Here is a 26,723-nt window from a genome sequence, read left to right as displayed (position 1 = left end):
TAATCAGTAACTAACCTTTCTGAAACATGTTGTCATTGAACCGTCTGGTGCTGAGGTGTTTTTGATCAGTTCTCCTCAAGCTCACACAGGTGGAAAGAATCACATTAACTATCAAGATACGCTACCGTTTGGCAACTATAAATACTGCTATGTTTTCAGCACTAAAATTATTATATCATTTTCCTTGAGCATTTTAAACTTTCAATCCGTACTTTTTATCAGCGCTGCTGTGTCACTTGAGACGCCGTGTTTGTCTAGTCTTATTTTTTATATAAATAATAATTAGTTCTACTAAATTAACAATATATTAAAACACACAATGACTCATGAAGTCATTAATTGCAGTATTTGATATACAAGCATGTTACGCTACAGTATCTACTTTCCTGTTGTTTTTTTTCATAGAAAGTATCCAGTAGATGGCGCCACTGTCACATTTAAAGGGCAGCTTGATTTATTTAAGACTGTTGTGACGTAATAAATGTAATATATTTATGATCATAGATGTTTATGATAACCAATTAGACAGACAAACAGATTAGATGCAGAGTCATGTATGCCGAAACACTAGATAGATAGATAGATAGATAGATAGATAGATAGATAGATAGATAGATAGATAGATAGATAGATAGATAGATAGATAGATAGATAGATAGATAGATAGATAGATAAAAAATCTGATATCAGTATCTTTGGACGTATCAAATAAACGACTTTTTTTTTGTAGTTCACATTTTATGTACAAGTCACAAAACTGTGCACGTAAATACAAAAATACATAAAACATACAAGAGTGAGATAAATAAATACAAAGACACCTTCCGCTCCACTCACGATAACTGTGTTACTAACGTTAAAGGCTACATCATAACATAGCAAAGTTACTTAGTAAAGAACGGTGAAGGTGTTCATTCACACGGTCCTAAATAAAAACACCGCTTTGGCGGATCATCAGTTTCAAACATGGTTTTTAGGAAGCAAAACTCATTCCTCAGTTTGAAGCACTCCATCTGAATGACCAACTCAGTCCGTTTAAAAAAAAAAAAAAAGACATAATACAAATACAATGTATTACCCATAAGCCCCAGTCTACAGTGTATCTATACACTCTAAAAAATGCTGGGTTGTTTTAACCCAATTTTGGGTCAAATATGGACAAACCCGAAATGTTGGGTTAAAAATGTAATGTAAAAATTTAACCCAACGGCTGGGTTAGTCCATATTTGACCCAAAGTTGGGTTAAAACAACCCAGCATTTTTTAGAGTGTATTCTTTATGATGTCAAAAAATAAACGACACCGGGCTGATTAAGCAAAATTAGGCTGTATATGTTTCCTATTACTGCCCACATGTATGTGCACATATAGATGAGAAAGTCAGTAAAGTGTTTATCCTGTGAATGCTTCTGAAGTCCATACGCCAGCTGAGTTTTCACTGGACAATCTGTGGCATTTCACTCCAGGCTTTGGCCTTCTTCTTGGCGAGAGCCAACCAGGGGGGCTCGTCCTGGGCCAGAGGCGCAGCGGACGGGTCAGCGCTCCTCTTGCTCTCCTTCTCTAGCATGGACGTGTTGGAGAGCTCCAGGGAGCAGCACACTGTTCATTCAAAAACAATGCAAAACAGTTCATACTCCTCTTCCTTTATACAGCATTTATTATACTAGGGAGGGAGTCCCGATTCTTGTTAAGATTTCGAGAGGTAGGGCGAAGGGGTAGGGCTACATAGCCCTCGAAACAGAGATTTTTCAGATGCACACTCCAAACAGAGGGCTATGAGAAAGTTCACAGAATACATCGCAAATCACCGGTGAGATGGCTTTGCAAACAGCTAAACATTTAAAGGGATACTACACTTTTTTTTGGAAATAGGCTCATTTTACAACTCCCTCAGAGTTAAAGGTACAATATGCAGGATTTTTGCAGTAAAATATCCAAAACCCACTAGGCCAATGTTAGATATTTTGTTTAGTTGATTACTTACAATATCCCAAATGTTTCCAACTATTTGTAAATTGTGAGAAAATTGCGATTTTTAACCAAGGAAACAGGGTGTGTGAGCAGGGGTTAGGTGTCGCCAGTCAATGACGTCATATCCGCGTTACCCCGGTTTCCGAAGAGGACTAAAACAAAGATCAACATCTTTCCAGATGCCGAGAGCTCCACGTCCGTGACTAACTTCGACTTAGAGACGCGAGTGTTGCATGTTACTTGAGCAATCAGGTGAGAAAATCAATGTATATAAAACTAATCAATGTTATATAGTTCAACATGATGAAGAGTTAGAATATGATCTGTGTGTTATTCTCTAATGTTAATCTAGCTTAGTCTCGAACAGCCAACAAACAACCTAACTAACAACATTCAACACACTCAAATGCCGTTTAGTGTGATAGTGAAACTGTTAGAGCGAGTGAAGCAGCGCTGCGTTACCTCAAGATTAATTCCTCTAATAAACTGACCTGTGTGAGTAACGTTAATTCAACGTGTAGTTCGGTAGAATGAAATGTCCTTATTCCTTTATATCCGCGGGACTCGCGTTGCGTGTGGCGCTGGTATACGTCTAGCAATCGCGCCCTGCTTCATACCAGTCATGTTAAAAACATCAATGTACTCACTCATCCATAAAAGATCCATCAGCTTGACGACAATATCCATAATTCCGCTTAATGCGGAATATACGTCATTAATATACGCCTTTGTTATTGTAAGAGGTTAGCGACCCCTGGTGGCCAAACAATCTTGCATATTGTACCTTTAAACAGTTTTGGGTTTTACCGTTTTCGAATCCGAAATTTAAAGGGATACTCCACTTTTTTGGAAATAGGCTCATTTTACAACTCGCTCAGAGTTAAACAGTTGAGTTTTACCATTTTCGAATCCGTTCAGCCGAATTTCTGACGTTTAGAAGAATATCAGTAACTAGACAGTTTCTGGTCCCGTTGACTTACATAGTAGGAAAAACGATATACTATAGAAGTCAACGGGACCAAAAACTGTCTGGTTACTGATATTCTTCTAAATATCAGAACATCGGCTGAACGGATTCGAAAATGGTAAAACTCAACTGTTTAACTCTGAGCGAGTTGTAAAATGAGCCTATTTCCAAAAAAGTGGAGTATCCCTTTAAATTTCGTGCCAGGTGACACCACCATGTACTTTATTTACTCTTATAATAATATTATAGTCATTTAAATTAAGAAATTGTATAATAAATTACCTTTCCGATCAGAAAAGACATACATTTCGAGGAAGGGATGTTATAATCATCATGTTTATTCAAAGTTAAGAGCAGCTGCGCTGATTGTCAGTCGTTGTCATGGAGAAATCCTGTAAAAAACTCTGTAACGGCAGAGCCATCGCCGACGGCTGATAACGTATCGGGTTCATGAAGGGTTGTTCCATTTCGTAGGGGAATATTTCAACCCCTTGGCCCTTGTAACCGTGTTTTAAGGGCCAAGGGGTGAATTGGGATTGAGCCATAATGTGAGAAATTGTATTTATATGCATTTTATGTAAGTAGTCTGCTATATATCTCATTGAGTTACATTACAAGCTATCAGAATTGCGTCATAGTTTTTGATTAAATAAATAATACCTGAAACAAATTCTGGGCCAAATTGCATATTCTCATTATATCAAACTTTATAGGTAATAAAACTTTTATGCTTAGTTTGTTATATATATATATATATATATATATATATAAGCTGTTTTTATAAGAAATATATTGATAAATATATAATAAAACTTTATAAATGAGTTAAAATTATATAAATATATAATAAAAAAAATTTCCGGACTATTGTCAGGCTTAATTTAAGTTAATTTCGACTGATTTTTGACAGTTACAATAAATATCCACGAGGGGGCAGACATGTATCGATATCATTTGCCTTTTCACCCGAAGCTTACACCACAGCCTCATGCTATTAAGAGATTAAAACCATATTTTGTAACTTTGCAGGTCGCTGCACATTTCAGACCCAACAGAACAAACCTAAATCCAGAGAAGCTTTGCTGATACTAATGGAGAGATTATTACCTTGTAAAGGTGAACACGGCTGTGCTGGTTGCTCTTTGGTGACTGGATCTGATAAACTGCTCGGTGAATCCGGTCTTTTGTCTTCCCCCTGAAAACAAGTCCACATATCCACATATGAAATATAAGTGAAAATAAACAGTATTTCAGAAATGAAAAAAAGAGCCATGAAGGATAATGTACATGAAACTTTGAAAGGAATGTTCAATACAAAACCTACTGATTACATTGGGATCTGAAAATATGAATTACCAGAGAAAATGGGTCATTAACTGAAATGAAACCTCACTCGGTTTTAAAACAGAGCTTGATTCACTTCATTAAAACATCACTGAACACAGTCATCTTTGCATGTTGCATCTTGGGAAAATACAGAGCAGGATGTTTTTGCGTGTGCGAATCTGATCGTCCTGTTGTTTCATGATGCTAAGACAGTTTTCAAGCACCTCCCTGAGAACCGGGCAAGACTGTACATGACACATTTGTGTTGATTATATGAAACACACCTGTGAGGGAAGTTTCTCAGCTGAGGTCTCCATGAAGTTCTTCTGCTTCTGTCTGGCCACGGAGATCCAGCTCGGAGACTCAGCACTACTGGCAGATATCCTGCCCACCGCATCTGAAAACAACAGAAAATATGAACCATCATATTATTTTATGACATAAAACGGAAGAGAAAAATAATGCTAAACAATAATAACCAATTTTTGAAGAACCAAAGATTAACCAAAGATTAATGCAATAAAGTCCTGCCCTGTATTATTTCCAATATTCTTCATTTTCTTCTTTATTTATGTCAAGTTATGCAAGTTAAATGTATTGCAAATGCTGTTAAGTTGTTGTTGATTATTTAAATTGGTGCCTGCAAATAAACACCAAAGCAACACAAACCTTTTCGGAACTGAATTAACAAAAAAATCAGCATTATAGACTTTGCAATCATCCTATTTTACATTGCAATTTATATCATTATTGAATACATATCAATTAAATGTAATCATTATAATTATTTTTAGATTTTCAGTACAAACATCTAAATGATACATTTACTTAAGTTGTAAAAAATTAATATATATATTTTTATTTATTTAATTTATTTACAGTAAAGAAGTAACATTAAGATTTTAATTATTTTTTTAATGACCAGATCTTATAAATTATTAGAAAAAGTATTTCATTTAATGGAGTAGTTCACTTTTGAAAAAAAACTTTTGCTGATAATTTACTCACCCCCATGTCATCCAAGATGTCCATGTCTTTCTTTCTTCAGTCGAAAAGAAATTAAGGTTTTTGATGAAAACATTCCAGCATTTTTCTCCATATAATGAACTTCAATGGGAACCAAACGGTTCAAGGTCCAAAAGACAGTTTCAGTGTAAACTGAAAACAGTTCAAAGGGCGTTAAACGATTCCAGACGATGAATAAGGGTCTTATCAAGCGAAAAGATCGCTCAGTTAAAAAAAAAAAACAAAAAACAAAGTTTAAGTTTTATAAGCTCAAATGCTCGCCTTGCTCTGTTCTGCATGTTAGTGACTCTCCTGTTCGAACTCATTCATCAAAATGAACGAAGAGTGGTTCATTTGGTTCATTCAACAAACAAAACGAACGAATTGACTCGGAAAAAGATTCGTTCATTTTGATTGACGAGTTTGAACAGGAGAGTCATGAGCGTGCATCACAGTACAGAGCATTTTTTTTTTTAAATGAACGATCATTTTGCTTGATAAGACCCTTATTCATCGTCTGGAATTGTCGTGGAATCGCAGTTTGCACTGAAACTGTCTTTTGGACCTTGAACCTTTTGGTTCCCATTGAAGTCCATTATATGGAGAAAAATCCTGGAATGTTCTGATCAAAAACCTTAATTTATTTTCGACTGAAGAAAGAATGACATGGACATCTTGGATGAAATTTATTAGTAAATGTATCATATTTGGAAGATTTAAATCTCTTTACTGCATTTTTTTTTTGCACACATTCAGCTATTTAAGCATGGAGGTACCTGGGATTTTCCTGGCCGACATCACAGCGTCAACTATCGGATCAGCCTTGTTTGGCAAGACGGGCTTTCTGGCGTTCTGGTCCTGATCGGGTGTCTCCTGCGCCCCTGAAGCCTCGGTGTGTGTCCGAGGTGATTCTCCATCTAAACCGTAACGGTGCAGGATGGGAGTCTTTCTCAAGCGCACGCCAAACGGGTTCTCTGGGCTCGTCTCTTCGTGAACATGGGTCGTCTCTCTCTGCATGGGAAGCGATGGGGAACTTCGACTTCCATCCGGCACGGGTCGTTCCTCTTTTGCGGGAGTAAAGAGTTCATATGTCTGAGGAGTTGAAGCATTAGCCTCTGGAGTCTCCGGCAGCGAGACGCTTTGCTCTTGGGTTCCTCCAGAAAACTGTGACCTTTGCCACGCAGGGGCGATGGTGAAGCGAGGTCGAACATTAGCGCTGCTCCTTTGTTCTCCTGTAGGCGACTCAAGAACTGGCTGATCTTGATGCTCGGAAACAGCCTCAGGTTTTTCTGAAGACTCTTTCTGAGGCTCTGTAGACACGTCTGGCTCACTGGACTCTTCCTCCTGCTCCAGAGGACACGTTAAAGCATTGGAGAACTGAAAGTGGAGAATTGGACTCTCGAGCGCAGGAGACATCGCTGAAAGAAGGACCTCAGAGTCTTCTGTGGTCTCTGTCGAGCTCCAGATATCATCTCTGACTGTCTGATCAGATTCAGAAACGTTCTCAAAATTGACTTCCACCGATTCTCTGTGGTCAACTGAAGTCTCATCTCGTCTCTGACCTCCAGCTCCTTGAGGTTGATCATTCGCAGAGCTCTCGGTTTTCTCAGGTTCTACCTCATCATCTCCACTGTCTCTGGTTTCTCTCTCCAGTTCAGCTTCTTCTTCAACAACATCTTCATGTACCTCATCTTCGTCTCTTTCTTGCACATTTACCGCGAAAGCTTTTGGCGATTGAAAGAACTCTTGGTCCTCTTTGGCCGTGTCCACTTGTTTGTCAGCATCAGCTTCAGGCACTCGGGGGCTTTCATCAGCGGACTCTGAGTCTTCTAGCAGCTCCTCTTCTTCTGTGGTCTCCTCTAAGATCTCTTCTGAATCCACGGGTGACTCCGGGAGCGAGTCAGGCAAAGGAGCCGGTTCCTCTGGGGGAGCTATAGGGTTTGAGGGATCGAGAAGATCTTCTTCAAGCTGAGAAACCACACTCCTCCCACTGTTTATGTCTTTCACCTACAAAACCAAGAAACAATTCACGAGTATAAATTAATTTGTGGGTCAATGGCGTTATGCATCAAAAAAAAAAAAAAAAAAATTCATACATAACTAACATACAATTTTCATATTTTTGGGGGAATAAAGTAAAAAGAAAAATGTCAGGATGAAACACCTGCCCAGTGCTTTGTTGTTTAGTTTTCATATTTTAATCAATATTTTGAATTAGCATTTATTTTTTATATTTTTCATGTTGATTGTAGTTTATTTTTTTTGTAATTTCATTATGTGCCTTTGTCATTTTATTTGTTTTTTTTATTTTATTTATTTATTTTTTTGTAATATTGCTATTTAGGTTGAAAAATATTTTAATTTAAATTTATTTCCAGTTGAAGAGTTCAGATGCAAAAGCCTCTAAATGCCATTTGAAATTTTCTTCTTTAATGATGATTTTTATCAAACTTGTATATTTAAGTTCAGTAATTTCACTTAAATAACAATTAATAGGTAATTCTCATTGCCATTTAAGTGAAATTACTGAACTTAAATATACAAGTTTGATAAAAATCATCATTAAAGAAGAAAATTTCAAATGGCATTTAGAGGCTTTTGCATCTGAACTCTTCAGTTAATAATTTTAGTGTTCGAAGTTCGAACTTAAACTTTTTCGTAGAGTTTTTCCAACTAAAAATAATATTTTATTTTATTTCAGATTCATTTAATTTAACAGAAATGTTTTACTTTTAGATAATTATAACACTACAACCACCTAAATAAAAATGTGAATTTCTTATTGAGCAGTTTGGCATAATATTTTATTATTACTTTATTAAAATACTACATTATTTTATACAATATATTATTCTATTTTATTATTAATATTGAATTCAAATGTATAATAAATAAACATTGTTTTATTAAAAAAATGAAACTTCAGGGAGTTAAAATAACATTTGGAAAGTGATGTGGCAGAACAAAAAATAACATAAATAAGGAAATGATATCATAGAGACGACCCCACATAGACCGTCATGACTGTTAATGAGATTTATGAGTACATCACTTCAATTTTTGAAGAAAAAAAAAATGTATATATATTTTCCTTAATTTATTTTGAAAATGATGATAAAGATATGTACACTCATGTATTTAAGATGTTGAGATTGTATCACTGTTACAGTGATGTTTTTTCAAAATCATATTTATCCAACATTAATACAAATGCAATCTTGAAAAATGTTACTGAATGTGTTGTACCTCACTCTGAAGAACCATGTTCTCATGCTCCAGTGCTAGTCCTGACACAAGAGGACTCTTTAGGGAGCTCAACACTTCCTCCAGCAATGACCCCTGCTCCTCAGGAACGACCTCACATCCTGTGTCCAACAGGAAGTCATCCGCCTGCAGATCAAGTGTTACTGGACTCTCCCAAGAGGACTCTGGGAGCTCAGACTTGGGGACGTGATCCTCGGCAGGGACATGTTCCTCTCCTTCAGAGACGCTCTCTGCTGAGATGGAGGATGTTGGAGAGATTTTGTGACACTGGCTGGAATCAGTCACTTCCTCTTCCTCGAGTCCAGAAGCACAGGACTCGTGGTCTGAATCATTAACCAAATCTAGACCAACTTGAACAACAGAATAACAATTATTGAACTATTAACAACAATTATTGAATTACTATACACTACTGTTCTAAAGTTTGGGGTCACTAAGATTTTAAAGTGTTTTTAAAAGTTTCTCTTATTCTCACCAAGGCTGCATTTATTTGATCAAGAATACAGTAAAAACAGTGAAATATTACTACAATTTAAAATAACGGTTTTCTATTTGAATGTTAATTATTTAATTATTTTAATATGTTAATTCTTAATTATTTATAATGCGCTTTTCTCAAACCCAAAGCGCTACATTAAAATAAACAAAAACAACAATGACAATGCAACAATCAGAGAAAAGCCGCCTTAAATAAATGTTTATTAATCAGCCCGTTAAAGTGTTTCAGTGCTGGTCCATTTCTGATGGTACTAGGGGGAAGCATATTCCATAGCTTGGGAGCTTTGTATGAAAAGGCTCTTTCCCCCATGGTCTTAAGCTCACATGAAGGCTGATGAAGTAAAAGAGAATTAGATTAAAAGGGCTTAATCGAGCAACGTTTCTCAGGTGGTAGAAGGACGTTTTAGTGATGTTTTTTTTTTTTTTTATATGCGCTTCAAATGTTAGCTGTGGATCTAAAATGACACCAAGATTCCTGTAAAGTTGGAGTTACCAAGCTGGAGTCAACAATCAGACTAATCTGCTCGGCTTTACGAGTACAAATCTGCATCAGTTCAGTTATTCGGAAGTTATTCTGCATACATAAACTAATCTAAACTAATGCTATTAATGAGCAATGAACATCCGGACTAGTGGTGATGCAAATCTGCGTATCATCCGCGTAGCAGTGATACCCAAGACCATGATTCCTGATGATCTGCCCAAGTGGAAGCATATAAATGTTAAATAAAATTGGACCCAGCACTGAGCCCTGAGGAACTCCCTGTCGAACAGGCACGGTGTCAGATTTGTAATTACCCAAGCTTACAAACTGGGCACGATTTGTTAAATAGGACAAACCAACTGAATACTGCTTCAGAAACACCCAGCCAATTTTCCTATTTAGCAGAAGAGAGTGACATATAGTATCAAAAGCAGCACTGAGGTCAAATAAAACCAAAATACAGCATGCACCTGAATCTGCCGCAATAAGTAAATCGTTTACAACCCTCACTAGAGCTGTCTCAGTACTTTGGCCCATTCTGAACCCAGATTGAAAAGGTTTAAAAAGATTATTCTGTGATGGGTGATGATTTAACTGAAAAGCCACAACACGCTCCAAAACTTTAGTCAAGAATGGAAGGTTAGAGACTGGCCTGTAATTGGACAAATCAGAAACATCACAGGCAGCTGTTTTAATTCTGGAGGAATAGTTCCAGAAGAAATGGTAAATGGACTGCATTTATATAGCGCCTTCATAGACCTAATGGCCACCAAAGCGCTATACAGTTTGCCACACATTCACCCATTCACACACTCTTTCATACACCGACGGCGGTGTCAGCCATGCAAGGCGCCATCCAGCTCGTCGGGAGCAGCTGGGGTTAGGTGTCTTGCTCATGGACACCTCGACACTTGGTCAGGTGGAACCGAGGATTGAACCACCAACCTTTCAGTTCGTAGACAACCCACATGAACCACTGAGCCACTGCCGCCCCGAACACAATGATAGGTCCCACAAGAACACATTGATAGGTCCCACTTAATATTAAGTGGCTTTAATTACTATGTACTTATATTGAAAAATAAGTACAATGTACTTATTGTGCTCATGTTGTATTGTAAAACACTTTTGCTGCTATTGAGGTGGGATACGGGTAGGGTTTATTTTTATTATTTTTTATTTTTTTTATTTGTTTCAAGGATAGCCCCTTGAAATGAACCATCTCATTTCCGAGGGGGTCCCTCGACAGGTGTCAGTGGTATGGGTAGGTTTAGGGGTGGGTTTAAGTATAAGGATGGGTCAGCTTTGTAATTACAGATGTAATTACATAAATTAGTTACAGCTGTAATTACATGCTGGTATTTTTAAAATATATAAGTACAATGTAAAAACATGTATGTATATATGAAGAGCTCTTTTCCAAAAAGCGATAAACGCCATTTTTAAAAAAAATGAGTTTGTCGTGTCATTTTGCTGTGGACAGAACCCTTTCACTGCTCCATCAACGTTTCATGCCGAATCGCTATATTTCCTTGTTTAAAATGTACTGCAAGATACAGTTTCTTTCCAAGCCGCGATAAGCGCCAGCCCTGTTTTTAGCCTAAACACGATAAATCCTCAAATTCAATGAGCGCTCTACACAATCCAGCACGGCGGCACTCTGAACAGAGGTTTATTATGTTCATTTATTCCTCAAAATGAGTCCTAGTGTTCTAGTCGACTAGTAGTAGATCATTTAAGCCATTTGTATTATCAGTAATCACATATATTGATTTAATTAAATGGGAGAGAAACCATATGAGCGTTTTTAATTGCCTATTCCGCATTTCAACGTATGCATAAAGCTTGCCACAAAGAACCGGCAAAAAGTAATGATTATGCATGAAACATTTGAATTGTTTATTAATAAACTAGTGTTTTCTGTCAGTGTCGGCAGCAAAGATAAAGTTGATGATGCTTACTCGCCATCTTCGCAGTGAACGCGCATAGGCCTATAGAAACGCATACTTCGAATTAGCCTACATACGCAGAGAGTTGCCAATTTATTTTAGTTTTTAATTATTTTGTTTAAAAGTAGATATTTAAAGCTTGCTGTAGCTTAGTTCTCAGGCCTGTGTGAGGCAAGCATCGCGGTGTTTCGGTTCATATTATGAGACGCGCTCCGGTTCACCTGCGCGCCTCTGTGTCCTGATTATATTGTCTGATATTTACTTCTAATGTATTAAGCCAGTCAATTTGTCGATGAAACATTTATTAAAATGAAGATACAATTTATATGAAACGAAATTTACAAGCTTTCTACAAAACAAAACTTAATAAGTGGTCAAAATCATGTCTGACGCACTCCAAATATTTTCCGATATTGGGCAGCTTTTGAATTTTGATCCTATCTTGCTCATCTCATGCGGTTCCCTTTTCATAGCCTACTCAACATAGATGAAATAATAAAAATAAGTAATGTAATATTATTAAAAACAAATGTGAAACGTATATTTTATGTTTATTTTTTTTATTTATTTTTTTTAACTTATATTTAAGCGTCATGCTGCTCCGCTTTGCTCACATGTTATGTAGCCTGTGTGTGTGTGCATGTGCTGGAGGGGTGCCCATCCCTTTTTTGAATATCGTTATCATATATTGATCATTTTTAATAATTCGTTTTTTTTCATGCATATGTTGAAATTGGTACTATTTGTTTGAGGTTTGACTCTTTACTAAAAATGACTTTACTAAAAATGATACAAAAAATGGATGGATTTATAGCGTTTTGGAAAAAAATAAAATTAACTTTTAAATTATCATTAACAATATTGTTGTTTGATTTAATAATTATTGTTCAAAATGTTCAGACTGAACCAATAAAACATTTAAACAGGATAATTTGAATATTCACAAAATGTGTGGGTCTAGGTAAAAAATGTAGTTTTCCTGAAAACTATTGAAATGGATTTATAGCGTTTTGGAAAAGAGCTCTTCATATGTATGTATGTAAATTCACAATCAAAGTCATATGAGGGGAGATTAATGCAAGGCAGTTCATAATAACTGAACAGGGTACCGGATCTAAAATACTGGTGGTTGAGTTCATAGAATCATAATAAAAAAATGTTGAAATGTATTTATTCCTGTGATAGTAAATCTGAATTTTCATCATTACTGCAGTCTTCAGTGTCACATGATCCTTCAGAAATCATACTAATATGCTGATTTGTGGCTTAATTATTATTGATGCCCAGTTATTAATAATGATTCTTAATATCAATGTTGACTCTTGAATGAATTTAAAGTTCATAAGAAAAAAGCTTTTAAAAATAAAAAATAGAAATCTTGTGCAACATTTTAAATGTCTTTACTGCCAGTAAAGACATTATAATATATATATATATATATATATATATATATATATTTTTTTTTTTTTTACCTCAAACTTTTAAATGGTAGTGAATCACAGTTTGCACAGAAATATTAAGCAGCACTTGTTTTCAACATTGATAATAATAATAAATGTTTCTTGAGCAGCAAATCATCAAATTAGAATGATTTCTGAAGGATCATGTGACACTGAAGGCTGCATTAAATTCAGCTTTGCATCACAGGAATAAATCACATTTGAAAATTTATTCAAATTGAAAAGTTATTTTAAATTTTAATAATATATGACAATATTACTGTTTTTCCTATAAATTTATACAGCCTTGGTGGAGCCTGCATTAAGAAAAATCTTAATCTGCCCAAACATTTGCCCGACATACCTTCACGTTCTTCCTTTCCCGAACTCGCAATCATCCGTAGTTTGTCTTCTGCGTCTCTGATCAGCACTCTCTCTCTCAGGTCTCTTCTCCTGTCCAGCATTTCCCTCTAAACATAAACCAGCACGCACAGTTCAACCACAAAACACAAGCTGATGACAGAATTAAGCATTTTGGATGAACTATTCTTTCAAATGTTAAAATAGACATCTTATATAAGATTAAAACATCACTAACAGACATGATGGGCCAACATAAATAATGGAAGAGTATGAATATTTGATGTGAAGAATCTTACGCTGGCAGGTTTTCTCTTGGCACGAGCGTTGGCTTTGACGGCGATGCGGTGACGGGCAGCTGAGCTGTCTAAGCAGGACACAGAGCTGGCGGGACGACTGAAGTCCACGGGGACGGACCCCTGAGGGGTGGCGGGTCTCGAAGAAGCTTCATAAGACATCTTTATACGAAAAAGAAGACAGACATTGAAACAACTGATTTGTTTACAACTACAAGTTCTTTTTCAAACCACTTCCCACCAAAACCTTCATATGTGGCTTGCGATTTTAAATAGATGGTCGTATTCAAAGTATTTCCTTCCTACGCTTAACCGCCAGCAAACCAGACAGGCATCATGATAGCAGAAGCCCAAGGTCACTCATGCATACAGCACGAACCACGATAAAAACAGACATCACCGCCACCTTCACCACATCATGACGGATTATGATGATTGTCCTCAGCTATTTCCTCTCTGAATGAAACGCAAAAACAAAAGCTTTTCCAGTAGAAACAACTGTAGGTTATATTGGCGTTGTTGCGATTCCCCTGTATGTGTGTTTTCCCCCTTTGAAGACTAGTGTTATTTTAGTATCATTAGAAATGTTTCAAACCATCTATACAATGGAGTTTTGGGGGCCTATAATGCGCAAACGTTTGAAAACAGGTTTCAATGTGCAAGAAAATTATACCGTTATTATCAAAAACGCGAATTTGTGACATCATGTGCATGCGTATTAGTCTTTACAAAGTGGCAACTACTGGCCTGGCAACATAATACAGCGTTTTTAATCATTTTCGAAAATCTTTTTGACGATGTTGTCATCTGTACATGAAAATCAAAGGGACAACTTTTTCCATTTTTAGCACATCGTAGTTCACTTTTTTTTTTAAAAAACTTTTGCTGATAATTTACTCATTCAAGATGTCCATGTCTTTCTTTCTTCATTTGAAAAGAAATTAAGGTTTTTGATGAAAACATTCCAGGATTGTCTCCATATAATGGAGTCGGACTTCATTGGGAACCAAATGGTTCAAGGTCCAAATGAGAGTTTCAGTGCAGCTTCAAAGCCCTTTAAACGACACCAGACGAATGTGTCAGGTGAATAAGGGTCTTATCAAGCGAAACGATCGGTCAATTAATAAATAAATTAAAAAGTTTAAGTTTTATAAGCACAAATGCTTGCCTTGCTCTGTGATGAGCGTTCGTGACTCTCCTGTTCAAACTCAAAATGAACGAATCTGTTTTCAAGTCATGACTCGAAGGGTCCTTGATAAGACCCTTATTCATCGTCTGGTGTCGTTTAAAGCCCTTTGAAGCTGCACTGAAACTCTCATTTGGACCTTGAACCGTTTGGTTCCCATTGAAGTCCATTATATGGAGAAAATCCTGGAATGTTTTCATCAAAAACATTAATTTCTTTTCGACTGAAGAAAGAATGACATGGACATCTTGGATGACATGGGGGTGAGTAAATTATCAGCAAAATGTTTTTTTAAAAGTGAACTAGTGCTTTAAGAACTAGCTGATATAAAAAAATATATATATTTCAAGTAACAAAATTGTTTTTATGGCTTGATTTAACTATAATTATCCTATTGAAAGAAGGTTTTTCATACTGATGTTCAAATTAACTCTGTGGCAACATAAAACCATTAGTGCCGGCAGTAAAATATAACATCAATACTCTTCATAAGGGCATGAACATTCATGAACACTATTGCAGATGGAAAAACATGCATTAACGTGGTGTTTACGGTGCACTGTTAGGAATGGGTGTGAATGTGAGGCAGCAGTGTGTTTGTGCAGCGCTCAGGTCCAGCTTGGCCGCCGTTTTGACCCAGATTGCTGGAATATCCCATTTCCAGCAGACAGCCAGGCTGCGAGGGTGAACCGCTGGAATGCTTTTCAGACCACACGCCTACTTCACTCGTAGCCCCGAAATGGACAGGCAGGACTCAACAATGCTGTGAACTTTAAGTAGAGATCAACTAAGGGTGTTTAATGGCCAATGCTCATATAATATCTAGAGAGCTGGGTGACAATCAATGCAAAACATAACAAAGTTATAAAACATCTTTATATTAAATAATTGCAGTACTTTTGAACTTTCTATTAATCAAAGATTCTTGTTATCCACAAAAATATTAAGGAGCACAACGGTTTTCAACATGCAAATCAGCATATTAGATTGATTTCTGAAGGATCATGTGACACTGAAGAGTGAAGACTGGAGTAATGATGCTGAAAAATCAGATTTGCATGCAGCCCTGGTGAGCATAAAATACTGTTTTCAAAAACAAACTTTCAATCTGTTTATATACAGTATACCATATAATATATACACATATATACTGCATATATACAGTAAAATGCATACAAAAATGTATTCCCATTTAGAAAGAATATCCAACAAGTATTACATTTCCCAAAACACAAATTGTCAAAACAGCCTCTGGTCCAGCTCAAAGCATTGCATAACACAAACACATGACAGCTATTTTAAGCCCTGGCAACAAGACAAATCCAAAAGTGCATGTTTTTCAGTGGTTTGAGATTGTTTTGGATCAGTCTTGGATAGTTGCTGGTGAGATGCGAGTCAATTTATTTGAAATTCAAATGTAACTACAAGACACGAGTAGACAGTGTCCTGCCATATACCTTTGACTGTGAAAGTACTTGAACACAGAGTATCTGAAATACCACTGATAACACAATACTTGGTTCTACACTATCCTAACTAGCCAAAACAACAGCAGATAAGCACATTCTCAAGGTAAGTAAGGCTCTCTCCAGTGCTGGACTTTATAGGTACATTCCAAAGATGTCAAGAGTCTGAATTCCACACTCCATTCAAATCACCAGAAGCGATTCAAAACATTACTTGGAAAACTAAGTCCCATTTAAATGGATGAATATTAGTGAAACCCGCAAACAAATAATTCGAAACCATTTTTCAGAAAATTGAGCAACAGGCTATTCTCGAGTTCACACTTACAAATAATGAGATGGAGTAAAACAGTATGTGTATTTGGCGTGCTGTCCGAGGAGAGGGCTCCGGGCTCGGTATTTTTGGCCAGAACCCAGAGTACTTCCCCGGTGGGATGCTGAAAACTATCGAGGATCATAGGTGAGTCGGCTCCTCTCATGCTGATTGGGTAGATGATTTGAACAAAAGTGAGTGTTAACTGCTGGATGTCTCTCTTATCTGACCCATCCATTTCTAGTCTTCTAGTCTAGACTTTATGTGACTTTCAATCCAATTCCGATGTTTGTGCAAATCCGATCACATTTAGAAAAAGAGAATGACAAAAAAAGGCACATAAAACACAGGCAACATCCATATGTGGTTTGAAATCCTATTCAAATTGCATTTCTGGAAATCCATTTCAGTCTCACTGTCTCATGCTCTCATAATTGTTGAGCACACATACACTCACCTAAAGGATTATTAGGAACACCAGTTCAATTTCTCATTAATGCAATTATCTAATGAACCAATCACATGGCAGTTGCTTCAATGCAACTCCAAACTGAATGTCAGAATGGGAAAGAAAGGTGATTTAAGCAATTTTGAGCGTGGCATGGTTGTTGGTGCCAGACTGGCCGGTCTGAGTATTTCACCATCTGCTCAGTTACTGGGATTTTCACACACAACCATTTCTAGGGTTTACAAAGAATGGTGTGAAAAGGGAAAAACATCCTGTGGGCGAAAATGCCTTGTTGATGCTAGAGGTCAGAGGAGAATGGGCCGACTGATTCAAGATGATAGAAGAGCAACTTTGACTGAAATAAACACTCGTTACAACCGAGGTATTCAGTAAGCATTTGTGAAGCCACAACACGCACAACCTTGAGGCGAATGGGCTACAACAGCAGAAGACCCCAACAGGTACCACTCATCTACACTACAAATAGGAAAAAGAGGCTACAATTTGCAAGAGCTCACCAAAACTGGACAGTTAAAGACTGGAAAATGTTGCCTGGTCTGATGAGTCTCGATTTCTGTTGAGACGTTCAGATGGTAGAGTCAGAATTTGGCGAAAACTGAATGAGAACATGGATCCATCATGCCTTGTTAAAACTGTGCAGGCTGGTGGTGGTGGTGTAATGGTGTGCGGGATGTTTTCTTGGCACACTTTAGGCCCCTTAGTGCCAATTGGCCATTGTTTATTCGCCACGGCCTACCTGAGCATTGTATCTGACCATGTCCATCCCTTTATGGCCACCATGTACCCATCCTCAATGGCTACTTCCAGCAGGATAATGCATCATGTCACAAAGCTCAAATCACTTCAAATTTGTTTCTTGACCATGTCAATGAGTTCACTGTACTAAAATGGCCCCCACAGTCACCAGATCTCAACCCAATAGAGCATCTTTGGGATGTGGCGGAACGGGAGATTCATGCCCTGGATGTGCATCCCACAAATCTCCATCAGATGCTATCCAATCAATATGGGCCAACATTTCTAAAGAATGCTTTCAGCACCTTGTTGAATCAATGCCACGTAGAATTAAGGAAGTTCTGAAGGCAAAGGGGGTCAAACACAGTATTAGTATGATGTTCCTAATAATCCTTTAGGTGAGTGTACATAAAGCACACATCAAATATGGTAATATGATGCTCAAACGTGCTTGTTTGACACACGAGAGCCAATGAGGTTAGTGAGGTTGAATTTCCGTTTACCATATTTTTTGGGACAGGAATGTCTCATTTGTGTTGCGAAGATGAATGAATGTCATGCAGATAAATGACAGAATTTTCATTTTTGGGTGAACTATACCTTTAATACAAGCTAAAAGTCATTCACAGACCATCCAGGCATTTCCTATATTTGGCATATGATGTGCATCCATGTGTGCTGCATGTGTTACCTGATCATCTTCACTGTCTGATGCCTCCATGCTCAAGGAACTCTGGGTCAAATCCACCGACTGCAATGATATAGAGACATATTACAATCATTTTTCTGTTTGAATGTTTGACATAAACCATGTTTTCCTTAATAAAATGACTTTGATATTTAATCAGTATCACAGCAATATGCTTGCCTGACACTATATACAGTTTTACTGGTCTGACAGTCAGGACTAAAATATTTAGGTCGCAGCTGATCAAACATTCCTCCCAACCACACTAGATTTTCTAAATGAAAGAGGAAAGAGGTTCAGGGCAGGTGAGGACGGGAACTGTGTACATCTCTGAAAGAGATTTCAGGTACAGCGAGGGGAACGGCACGGCACCTAATCCTGTTACAGAACTCAGCAGGGAGCTTCCTGTCTTTTCAATCATGCCTCGTGATGTCTGAGGCTCTTACACGCTTTTCACAGAGCCAAAAATACCCACGCTCGCAGAACACGTTCATCACAGTGCGTCTCATTACTTGACTTTCTATGTGGTTCGATTCAGTGATGAACGTAAACCCTGGTTATGAGAAAACTGCTTCAAAATCTCTGTGAAAAACAAACAAACAGTACTTGCAGCAAATAAATTGCTTAAATCTCCTATAACACACTCATTTACAAGTTCATAATTAGATTTTTGGGTTCTGCTAGAATATATTCACGTGATTTGAAGTTTATAAACACAAGTTTGCTGCAGTACCTCTTTTCTTCCACTGCCTGAAACACTCCTGTTTCTTTAAAGCCCATTTTTCCGAAAAGCCCAGTCTTCTCTGATTGGTCAGTTGGCCCAGTGTGTTGTGAGTGGTCAACTGCTTAAAGCGTGTATTGGAAATGCAATGTCCATGATCACGTTTCAGCTCCCGAGGCTTTATACGCATCTATGTTAACTAAGGCGTCGCAATTGGAAGTCCATGCAATGTTCTGTCCTCTCAGTGAAAAAATACTGTAGCATCTCCTCCTTGACATCAATCAATCACTCGGTCGAACTGTTTTTTAAAGGCGACTAATACAGCCAGTAGGTGACATTATGCAAATTTATGACATCGCAAAGTTACGGAAATAATGGCAGGGCTACAAACGAGGCGTTTCAGGTTGGAAAGATTCACTCTCTTTGGTGTGGAGTTTGTGTTTCGTAACTTTGCAGATTTGTTACATCTACAAGCAACAATGTTACACATTAAAGGAAAGGTACGATCAAAACTTCAAAAGAAGCATAATAGGTGTGGTTTTCATCAAGAAATCAATATTTCTTTCTTTTCATATGGAAAAGCTATTCAAACTATGCAAATTTGCTTTCAAAGCTTAGTCCCCAGTGAAAAAAAGAACATGTATTGAAACCAGTCATTCAGGGGGAGCTAATAAAGAAGTACGATAGATATTTTTATTTAAAGGCCCACTGAAGTGCTTTGGATCGCACAGCTTTGTGTGAGGCATGGACATAATTTCCTCTGAAACAGGAACCCGAGCAGTGACGATACGTTGGATTCAATAGTAGAGGTGTGAATAAATTCTAGCCATATCATTCTTAAAGGACAAGTTCGGTATTTTTTCAGTATCGTTTCTGATGAAATAGATTGGTTAAGATTGTTTTTTAGACATAAAAAACACGTAGCATAGGTGCACAGGAACAATCCTTTTTATAAAACGCATAAAACTTTAGTTTACAAAGACGTGAAACTCAACAGAGTGGTCTGGGGTGTTCACTGATATGCTCACACAAAAATCGCTGCAAATGATGCTTTCCAACAGGTTTTATCATAGTTTTTGTCCAACTCCATTGACTTGTATTGTATGTTCTGTGATGTACGGTGTTACTCCGCCGCTGGAAACGGAAATGGGGTTGTTTGTATTCTTTCTGTAGTCTTATGCAGTTGCGGTATCGTAGGCTACACTATACAAGTGGTTTGCTTGCAATTGGCAAAGGTGCATTATCGCCACCAACTGGGCTGGAGTGTCTATTATTCAAGCTCTCAACGGAAGAATGTACGGTTGTGAGGCGTTCAGAAAAATAGGTCTACAGTTTTATAACGAATGGTAAAACACCTGTTGGAAAGCATCTTTTGCAGCAGTTTTTGTATCAGCATATCAGTGAACTCCACAGACCACTCGTGAGTGAAAAAAATAATACAAATCTCACTTCCATTTTGGCAGAAGTGAGAGACTATAAGTTGTGAGTGCTTATAGCTCCTAAAAGCAAATTGTCATTGTTTTGGAAAACACCAGCTTATTCATAACCTTAAAGCTAAAAAATTTAAATTGGGATTTTAGGGGGCCTTTAAAAATACCAGTACAACTAATAATACGACTAAAACGTGTTAAAGTCTGTCGAACATGATCCTTCTTTCTAAAGGATCTCAAAATTAGAAATGAGTGACTGAAATTTATTTTTAACAAGGTTTCTGATCATTTGTTTCATTGTTTGTGTGACACATTTCGGCATTTCGTGCATTTCACAAATTGAAACTATATCAGTGCTACAGGAATGCATGAGTGTGAAAACAGTGCCGCGACGAGTACCGTGTGAAGAGGTGTGGTCAACACAGTGTGGAGGCTGGAATACTCTGTTGGGCTGCAGGGAAGACCATCATCGTCAGAAAAAGCCCCCGCGTCCTCTCCTTTCCTCCCGCAGAGGAGTGATGGAGGCGATCCCAGACAAATCGCATGCTTCAGCTGCAGCTACAGATGGGACAGAACGTCAACCATCAATACTATGTAATAGTAATTTAAGGGTAAAGTAAATGTGGTAAAGTATGTGTTGACATGAGACTACTGTCATCAGACACTACTGTTGAAAAGATTGGCCTTGGTTTGATTGTTTTTATAGAAATTAATGCTATCATTTAGCAAGGATGCATTAAATTGATCAAAGACAGTAAAGACGTGTATAATGTTGCAAAAGATTTCTATATCAAATAAGAGCTGCTCTTTGGAACTTTCTATTTATCAAATTATCCTGAAAAAAAAATCAAATGTATCAATTTACACAAAAATATGAATAAGCATAACCGTTGTCAACATTGATAATAATAAGAAATATTTTTCTGGTCATCAAATCAGCATATTAGAATGATTTCTGAAGGATCATGTGACACTGAAGATTCAGCTTTGCATCACATGAATAAATAACATTTAAAAAAAAAATCAAATAGAAAACAGTTGTTTTAAATTGTAATAATATTTCACATTATAACGGTTTTTATTGTATTTTTGATCAAATAAATGCAGCCTTGATGAGCATAAGAGACAAAAAACATTTAAAAATTTTACAGACCCCAAACCTTTAGAAAAGTAGTGTTTGATAACTTTTTTTTTTCCTGAACTGCCCTTTAAAAGGTACAATATGCAGGATTTTTGCAGTAAAATATCCAAAACCCACTAGGCCAATGTTATATATTTTGTTTAGTTGATTACTTACAATATCCCAAATGTTTCCAACTATTTGTAAATCGTGAGGAAATTGTGATTTTTAACCAAGGAAATGGGGCGTGTGAGCAGGGGTGAGGAGTCGCCAGTCAATGACGTCATATCCGTTACCCCGTTACCGCCAGGTTTGACCTCGTACTGCAATAGTAACCATGACGACAGACATGGACAACTGGGTCGGTTAAGCCCGTTATGCGTGCTCAACAGCGTTAGCGTTCATAGCAGGGTTTTTTTCAAACATAGCAAGCACACTTTGAGACAAAAAGAGGACTAAAACGAAGATCAACATCTTTCCAGATGCCGAGAGCTCCACGTCCGCGACTAACTTCGACTTCGAGACGCGAGTGTTGCATGTTACTTGAGCAACCAGGTGAGCAAATCAATGTATTTAAAACTAATCAATGTTATATAGTTCAACATGATGAAAAGTTAGAATATGATCTGTGTGTTATTCTCTAATGTTAATCTAGCTTAGTCTCATACAGCCAACAAACAACCTAACTAACATTCAACACACTCAAATGCCATTTAGTGTGATAGTGAAACTGTTAGAGCGAGTGAAGCAGCGCTGCGTTACCTCAAGTTTAATTCCTCCAATAAACTGACCTGTGTGAGTAATTCAGCGTGTAGTTCGGTAGAATTAAATGTCCTTATTCCTTTATATCCGTAAGACTTGCGTTGCGTGTGGCGCTGGTATACGTCTAGCAATCGTGCACTGGTTCATACCAGTCATGTTAAAAACATCAATGTACTCACTCATCCATAAAAGATCCATCACATTGACGACAAGATCCATAATCCTGCTTAATGCAGAATATACCTCATTAATATACGCCTTTGTTATTGTAAGAGGTTAGCGACCCCTGGTGGCCAAACAATCTTGCATATTGTACCTTTAAAGTCCACGTGAACCTGAAGTTGCAAGCGATTTTTCTCCAGTGTTGTGACGTATTTCTGAGAGAAACGGAATACTAAATTAGGCAAAATAGTGGGCATGGCTTTTTTCCTACTAGTACCTGATTGGAACTAGAAAAGTAGGTGTTTCGTTCAGAAATGGAGGCAGATCTTAACGCAAGTTTACAATCTGTTGCCGCCTGAAACACCGCCAGCAGTCCCCTTCCTGCAGCAGTCAGTCAGTTGGAGGTCTACTGTCAGTTGGAGGGGCGTAGTTATGGATGTTAAGCAGACACCCAAACTGTCAAACCTAAGTCATCAGAAAAGGTCCTCCAATGCAGAGGGGAGGGGAATTTTCAGATTTTGATTAAAGATTGCGAAGCTCAAATTTTTTTGTGTGTGTGGATTGACTTGCATGGATGAATTGTTAACAACAAAACGATCGCTTTAAGCAAACAAAATAATTATGATCAATTTTGAATTCATGGAGATTCATGGAGAAAAAAAAAAAAAGAGAAAGCAATCATTTTGAATCAAGGCTAAAAGCCAGTGCATTCAAACACCTCGGAGAAATTCATTCAGCCTAGTCTCAGCTATTCACAGATGATCGGCTTCTTTCAAACAGTGGGTGAAATGTTGATTCCTTTCTTAATGGACTGGTAACTTTCATTGCTGAGATACTCTCATGACTGGCTCATGACAAAGTGCCTATCCGGAATGTCTACGGGTAATACGCTAACCGCATTGAGAAGGCTACGCTAAGTAGCATTTAATCAATGCCAAGACACAGACGAGCGCATTTTTGTGGGCTATTTCAAGTGCTGATACATTATTGATGATGTTTACGCTTAATACACTTAAGGTTTACAGACAAATTGAACAACACATTTAAAACACATTTTATAGCTCACATTTGTTTGGTCTTGTTTTTATCCCGTCTTTCAGTGACATTGACGATAACCCTGCTGCCAAGATTGGGCCGGTGGCAAAATGTCAACAGTGAAAATCTCAGGCTCTGTGTCTTGAGGCTCAGACTTGCTAATTATACCAAAGTCCAGTAAATTGCCATCACTGATGCTCATTAAAGAAAGAGGACAGGAAAGTGAATATACCAATACACTCTCTCTCTAAGCACACAAACAGCCTGAAAGTCAAAACTGAAGTCTAAACTGACAATTCTTATTTTTTATGAAATATTGCAGCATGTAGTTTAGAAGATTTATCCCTACACATCATGTGTCCTCACAATCCTTAATCAAAATAACTTCCCTTCCCTCATGCAGCATCATCTCTTCTCTACTGGAGTGACAGTGATACAACCTGATCAGCCAATAGCAAACCACAGTCATCCAATCATCCAATCAATTCCACATGGACAAAATCAAGCCCGCCCTACATTTGTTCTTGTTTGAGAAGTTGCTTCACTCAAATATATGACACAATAGGGAAGAAAAGACTATCGCAACATCCATTTCATGCAGACTTTAATTTTTTTTTCTCCGCTTTTTTAACTTCAAATTGTCTATTTTGAGGAAAAGTGAAATGGTGATGGAAAATGTACATCCATCAAGAAAAATAAACATATGTCAATGCATTTGTGTTCTTTTGCAAAGGTTTTGTGTTCCCCCAAGGAACTGCATTTGTTTAGAAAGAACTCAAAAGTTTTTGCAAGTGAACACAAAGTTTCCTGGGGAAACAGAAATTATTTGCGAGAGAACGCAAAAGCATTGTTATAAAAGTTTTCCTCCCATCTAATTTTTTTTTTTAATCACCATGCAACTTTAATGTTCAGGGTCTCCATTCCACGGTATTATGCATCTTATTTAAAAAAAAAAACAAAAAAAAAAAACATTCCCTTACGCCTGCCACTCAGAAGTAAAAAACAATATTGTCAAATTAAGCAAATTGTGAAACTAAAGAGTACACACGTGTAAACCCACAAACCCTCATTAGATCGAACATACGATCAGACGATTAAAGGGGTCATGACATGAGGAATCAGATTTGCCTTGATCTTTTGGCCTTTGTACAAGATTTAGTGCAATTTAATTTAGAGCTTAAATCCTCTTCATTATAAACAAAGCATTTATTTAATCAAGCTCAAAAAAACTGTTTGTTCTGATGTTGCGGGATCTGTGATGTCACATGGGCAGATACATTTGGATGTGACATTGACGAATAGATATACATTATCACACCATAGGCCCCCTATGGCTTTTGCCTACACTGAACATGAGCGTCAAGCCGCGTCAAAAGCAAACAAACCCCATTATAATCACTGACGCTGTCTACACTGGATACAGTATACATCTGCTCACTCACTTTACTCCACACGCTTGAGTCTGCCAACAAGATAGAAGTGTAAAGGATGTCTTGACGTTTCCAGTTGGAATAGCTTATTTGCTCATTTCTTTATAGATTCACAAGTGGATAGTTTATTTTTAATGGCGTCCCTAATCGCGTCACAGGATTATATGTTTGTTCAGAGAATTTGACTGCGGATTGTTTTGTAAACGAGAAAAAAAATCCATGTCATGACCCCTTTAAACAAATAATCGTGACATGCATACAGTTCATAATTGAATAAGTTATAACAGCCTCTGAATACCTGTAAAGATTTCACTTTCCCATGAATGCTGTCCTGGGACGCCCCCAGACCCTCATTAGTCTCTGATAAGGGCGAATCAGAAACGAAGACACTATCATGTGACATGGCTTTGTTTCCCAAGTTGATCTTGGATCTTTGAATGGAAGATAGATAGATTTATGTTTACTGTATAAAACATGTGATGAAAACAGATAGTAATACAAACATTAGAAATGGAGAAGTATAGAAATAACTTTATTCCCTCACCCCCGGTCATTGTCACTGTTAGCGTGGCTTATAGTTGGCTCGGAGGTGTTGACATCATCACTCGACTGACTGGCCTTCAAGCCACTCTCACCCGCTGGAGCAGGACTTTCCTTCCTCTTTTTCTTCACAAAAAAATTCTTGAACGTCTGGAATTTGGACTTCTTTTTCCCTGGAGTGCAAACAAAACGGAAACATATTTAGTACATACCATAATATGAGTATCACTAAAAGAGAATCTTGGATTTTGAGAGGCTTGCATACAGCAAACACTGAACACATGCTGTCAATTAGTCAATGTTCACTTATCTAAACAAAATGAGTTCAACTGGAAGGCAATCATGTTTACTGGCCCTCCAGTCTTGGAAATTATATATACAGCATGTTTAAACAATCACATTGTAATTTATGACACAAATACCACTTGTAACAGTGTCAAGCAAGTGAGGAGTCCTACTGACCGTGGTAAAGTACATCTGACAGCACCCTTAAATGGTTCAAAACATCCATTGAAATGTGTTTATATGACACCTATTTAACAAACTTTCATTGTATACTTCTAAATATTCTCTAGGTCCTGAATGTTAATAGGTCCAGTAAGGTTTAATGTTAGATAATTTTACACAACAATACTGTCTAGCACACAACTGATCCCCTGTAGTTTAACATTTAGGACCAGGTTTACTAAACAGGGCAAATTAGCGTGAGAGCGCAATTCTATAAAAGCGCCGATGGGAGTGGAAAGTTAAACATTGATCATTTCCATATTGATAATGACCAACACAATCTAATCAGCACGAATTAGGGTCTGGTTTAAGACCAGGGCACAGTTCCTGAAGTTCCCGTATGACCATATCCCATAGATGCTCTATTGGGCCATTTTAGTACAGTGAACTCATTGTCATGTTCAAGAAACCAATTTGAAATGATTTGAGCTTTATGACATCATCAGAGGATGGGTACATGGTGGCCATAAAGGGATGGACATGGTCAGAAACAATGCTCAGGTAGGCCGTGGCATTTAAACGATACCCAATTGGCACCAAGGGGCCTAAAGTGTGCCAAGAAAACATCCCGCACACCCTTACACCACCACCACCAGCCTGC

At 37.5% G+C, this 26,723-nt stretch overlaps 1 protein-coding gene across 7 annotated transcripts in view; it reads right to left on the bottom strand.

Moving 5' to 3' along the window:
- Positions 1-1,272: 1,272 nt before the first annotated feature.
- Positions 1,273-26,723, bottom strand: part of LOC120481584 (uncharacterized) — a 52,510-nt gene continuing 27,059 nt past the window's right edge. For 5 of the 7 annotated variants that reach the window (XM_089134754.1, XM_039675308.2, XM_039675305.2 and 2 more), the window contains 11 exons: positions 25,620-25,788; positions 25,374-25,506; positions 20,966-21,124; positions 18,419-18,478; positions 13,562-13,720; positions 13,267-13,372; positions 8,515-8,882; positions 6,045-7,275; positions 4,548-4,660; positions 4,045-4,132; positions 1,273-1,598 (listed from right to left, as the gene is read on the bottom strand). In XM_089134754.1, the coding sequence (XP_088990880.1) occupies positions 1,435-1,598; positions 4,045-4,132; positions 4,548-4,660; positions 6,045-7,275; positions 8,515-8,882; positions 13,267-13,372; positions 13,562-13,720; positions 18,419-18,478; positions 20,966-21,124; positions 25,374-25,506; positions 25,620-25,788 (2,750 nt within the window). In that variant the 3' untranslated portion in view covers positions 1,273-1,434. The remainder of the gene's footprint in view (positions 1,599-4,044; positions 4,133-4,547; positions 4,661-6,044; positions 7,276-8,514; positions 8,883-13,266; positions 13,373-13,561; positions 13,721-18,418; positions 18,479-20,965; positions 21,125-25,373; positions 25,507-25,619; positions 25,789-26,723) is intronic. The other 2 variants (XM_039675309.2, XM_039675310.2) reach the window with 2 other exon arrangements.

The sequence above is a fragment of the Pimephales promelas genome, chromosome 9 (genome assembly GCF_988280905.1).
Source record: "Pimephales promelas chromosome 9, fPimPro1.hap1.1, whole genome shotgun sequence".
Classification (NCBI taxonomy): domain Eukaryota; kingdom Metazoa; phylum Chordata; class Actinopteri; order Cypriniformes; family Leuciscidae; genus Pimephales; species Pimephales promelas.
Note: the sequence above shows the minus strand (reverse complement) of the source record. Positions and strands in the feature narration are given on the sequence as shown.